The 3,885-nt window shown below is 52.8% G+C and overlaps 1 protein-coding gene across 2 annotated transcripts in view; it reads left to right on the top strand.

Annotated features, from left to right (window-relative positions):
* The window catches only part of CSTF1 (cleavage stimulation factor subunit 1), a 37,301-nt gene that overhangs the window by 31,333 nt on the left and 2,083 nt on the right, over positions 1-3,885 (top strand). For both annotated transcript variants that reach the window (XM_045295561.1, XM_004698067.2), the window contains one exon: positions 1,465-1,855. In XM_045295561.1, coding sequence (XP_045151496.1) covers positions 1,465-1,855 — 391 coding nt within the window. The remainder of the gene's footprint in view (positions 1-1,464; positions 1,856-3,885) is intronic.

The following is a 3,885-nucleotide window of genomic DNA, read 5'->3' as shown; positions in this document are numbered from 1 at the left end:
TTGCAGCAGGGCAGGGGTCAGCATCCACCTCACTTTTAAAAGGTGGTGGATTCCATTTAAAAGCAAAGCAGCCCGTCTCAGTGAGGTCCAGCTTGTCAGAATCCAGCAGTTACTCGGTCCAAACCACTGTTTATCGGACAAGCATTTACTTCTCTATTTTGAATATAGTCAGAGTGGCTAATGTTTGAGTGACGGTGTCTACTTTAATAACTGAGTTTAATTTCTTATGCATTTTCTGAAAGGAGCCCTGGAAGCCCCTTGGTTAAGCCCTCAGCTGCTTACTGTACAGTCGGCGGTTTGAAACCCACCAATCCCTTAGAGCAGTGGTTCTCAACCTTCCTAATGTTGCAACCCTTTAATTCAGTTCCTCGTGTTGTGGTGACCCCTAACCATAAAATTATTTTTGTTGCTACTTCATAACTGTAATTTTCCTACTGTTATGAATCATGTAAGTATCTGATATGCAGGATGTGTTTTCATTGTTACAAATTGAACATAGCAACAGCTGAATATAAAAAGACTGATCAGCATCCAGATTAAGTTCCTATGGTACAGATATATTTTTTTTCTGCAGTAGTTGATTTTACAGTACAGGATTTTACATTTACCCAGTAACTATAATTCATGAAGTGTCGTTTTACCTCGAATACTGCTGCTCTCTACACAGTAGCTGCTCTCTACACATGTGTGACTGGTCCACATAAGTACATTATGGTGCCAATCCTGTCACATACACCTGTATTTGTATAGGGTGTATGTGATGGGGTGGCGCGATGATGTTATCACGCCAGGTACTCTTACATGGGTGTATCTGCATGTGGGTGGACCCGCCTGGAGACGGATGCGGTATCTCGGTTTTTAAGACCATCAGAAATAGGTGTTTTCCGATGGTCTTAAGCGATCCCTGTGAAAGGGTCGTTTGACCCCCGTAAAGGGTCATGACCCAGGTTGAGGACCGCTGCCTTAGCGTGAATGAGAGGAAGCCATCTGCTTCTGTGTGGATCACAGCCTGGAAACCCTGTGGGGTGCTGGTACTCTGTCCTGTGGAGTCGCTACAGTGGCTGAGGTTTGCTGTGGGTCTTCGGGGTAGGGGTTGGGAGGGGGGGTTTTACAGTCAAGGGTAATCTTGGGCTCAGTGTTTGGAGACCGGGCAAATCCAAGGAGCAGTGGCACGGCACACCAGTGCCATCTCCCTCAGCACTCTGGCGTGAATGCTTCATTGGTGGTTAGGCGCTTAGCAGCACCGCTGCCCGCCTGCCGGTGGTGAGTGCTTCAGCTGGGGCTTGGGCAGCGAGCTCACCAGTACGAGTGAGGTGTCCCAGATCCCTGTTGAAAAAGTAAGGTTGATTTACACAAGGGCGCCCTTTGTTTCTTCCACGCATGCACGCCCACCCATATGTCCTTCCTGCTAGACCACCGTTTTCCCTGAGCAGTGGATCACCTCTGGCCACATCTGTCCTGCAGGAGGCGGAAATGCTGCGCTCCATCTCCTTTCACCCCTCCGGGGACTTTATTCTCGTGGGGACTCAGCACCCGACCTTACGTCTGTACGACATCAACACGTTCCAGTGTTTCGTCTCCTGTAACCCCCAAGACCAGCACACCGACGCCATCTGCTCCGTGAGCTACAACCCGAGTGCCAACATGTACGTTACAGGCAGCAAGGACGGCTGCATCAAGTTGTGGGATGGCGTGTCGAACCGCTGCATCACCACCTTCGAAAAGGCACACGATGGCGCCGAAGTGTGTTCTGCCATTTTTTCCAAAAATTCCAAGTACATCCTCTCCAGCGGCAAGGACTCTGTGGCCAAACTCTGGGAGATATCGACGGGACGCACGCTGGTGAGATACACAGGTACATTGTCGGAAACGGGCCCAGAGCAGCACCGTGCGCTGGAGCTATGTGCATTAGATGGGAGCAGGTCGGGGCTGAGGGCAGCTGGTCTGAAAAAGAAGGGCCAGCAGGACAGGTCTTGGCCCATTTCTAAGGGAGGAGTAGAGGTATCCCCCCTCCCCAATGAGACCACGTGTGTTCTGAGTCTCCGTAAGAGTGGGCCTGTGAGATGGAAGCCATGGCCCCTCCCTCCATGGCCTGCACCACCCTCGTGTCCCGAGGAGGAGGAGCCTGTGGCTCTGCTGTCACTCTGCTGCAGCCTGCTTCTCCAGTGGGGAGTCCCTCGGGGCGGGCCTTACTCTGCCCCTGGACTCAGCAAAGACCCGTTTTCCTCTGTCGTAAGATGTATTTGGATCAGGCGTCACTGGGGCTGGCACTCACTAGAAAGCCCAGTTGCCGGGGCAGGTTCTGCTGGCAGGCCAGCAGTCTGCCCTTGTTCGCTGGGGAGCGTTCTGGAGAGGGAAACGGAAGGGGCGTGGCGCTGCAGAGGGGCCCTCGTGGTGCGGCAGGGTAAGTGTGAGTCTCGCAGACCCGGGGGCAGCTCTTTGTCCTTCCTGCAGGTTCTCTAGACTCCACTCGGACAGCGCGTGGGTGGTGTTGGAACCAGTAGGGGCAGCCTGACTAGACGTCCCTTTGTCCAGCGACCAGAGTCATACCAGGAGCTTTCAAGATATTTGGGGTGCGGAGGGGGGTTCATTCTCTTAATTCCCTTCTTTCATACCTTTCGAAGCCCCTTTGTATACAACTGCCAAGTCTTACGAAGACGTGTAGTAATCTGCTCAGCTATTACAGGGTGGGCGGTAGGCTTATTTCAAAAAGAAGTTGCCAAGGTGATGAAAACACTGGCGCAAGCGCCCCGGCAGCAATGGCCGTGTCACCGTGAGCCCTGCTGGGCCACTTGGGGCTCAGGACGCACCACTGACACATGTTCTGTGTGCTTGTCCTTACCTTGTGTGGTTTCGTGTGTGCTGGCCGTTGCAGTGTGCCGTGGCAGGCTGCACGTGGTGGTGGGCTTGCGGTGGTGGCAGGGGCCTTTGGCCTTTCCAGGGTGGCATGGGCACGGGACCACTGTGTGCAGGCTCCCTGGGGTGGCCTGCCTTTCCCAGGTGAAGGCCTTTTCAGTACGTTAGACCTGTGTTTCCAGTTAGAAGGTATAGTTAGGATTCAAGAAGTCCTTGAAATAAAGGAAAAGGAAGACATTTTTAAGAAAATACTAGATATCTTGACATCAGAAATTAACTTAGAACGGTGGACCAAAGGCTGGCCTCGAGGGGAAGTCCGCACAACCCAGAACGGCTGCAGTCCCGCCACGCTGGTTAAGCCCTCCGCCGAGAGCATAAAGGTTGGTGCTTAGGGCTTAGCTGCTGCTGCTGCCACGTTTACAAATCTCCTGCCCACTTCTCACTGGGGCGCTTTACCCGGGCCTGGCTGTGGGAGAAAGATGTGGCATCCATTCCCATAAAGGAGCTCCAGCTTGGAAGCGCCCCCTGGGACAACAGGCAAGCCCCGAACACCGGCTTGGCAGGACAGCAGCCAGAGCACATGCGCTCCTTTCATGAGAGGAGGATCAGGGGCCCCTCAGCACAGGGAGCCTCGGAAATGCAAGTGCGGGTCGGTCTCTTTTTTTTTTTTTTTTTGCTGTTAAGATTTTTTGTTTACAAATCTCCTGCCCACTTCTCACTGGGGCGCTTTACCCGGGCCCAGCTGTGGGAGAAAGATGTGGCATCCATTCCCATAAAGGAGCTCCAGCTTGGAAGCGCCCCCTGGGACAACAGGCAAGCCCGGAACACCGGCTTGGCAGGACAGCGGCCAGAGCACATGCGCTCCTTTCACGAGAGGAGGATCAGGGGCCCCTCAGCACAGGGAGCCTTGGAAATGCAAGTGCGGGTCGGTCTCTTTTTTTTTTTTTTTTTGCTGTTAAGATTTTTTGTTTAATCGTTTTATTAGGGGCTCATACAACTCTTATCACAGTCTATACATACATCAATTGC

This window comes from Echinops telfairi, unplaced genomic scaffold (genome assembly GCF_000313985.2).
Source record: "Echinops telfairi isolate 266 unplaced genomic scaffold, ASM31398v2 ScPeMD7_5592;HRSCAF=6446, whole genome shotgun sequence".
NCBI lineage: Eukaryota > Metazoa > Chordata > Mammalia > Afrosoricida > Tenrecidae > Echinops > Echinops telfairi.
Note: the sequence above shows the minus strand (reverse complement) of the source record. Positions and strands in the feature narration are given on the sequence as shown.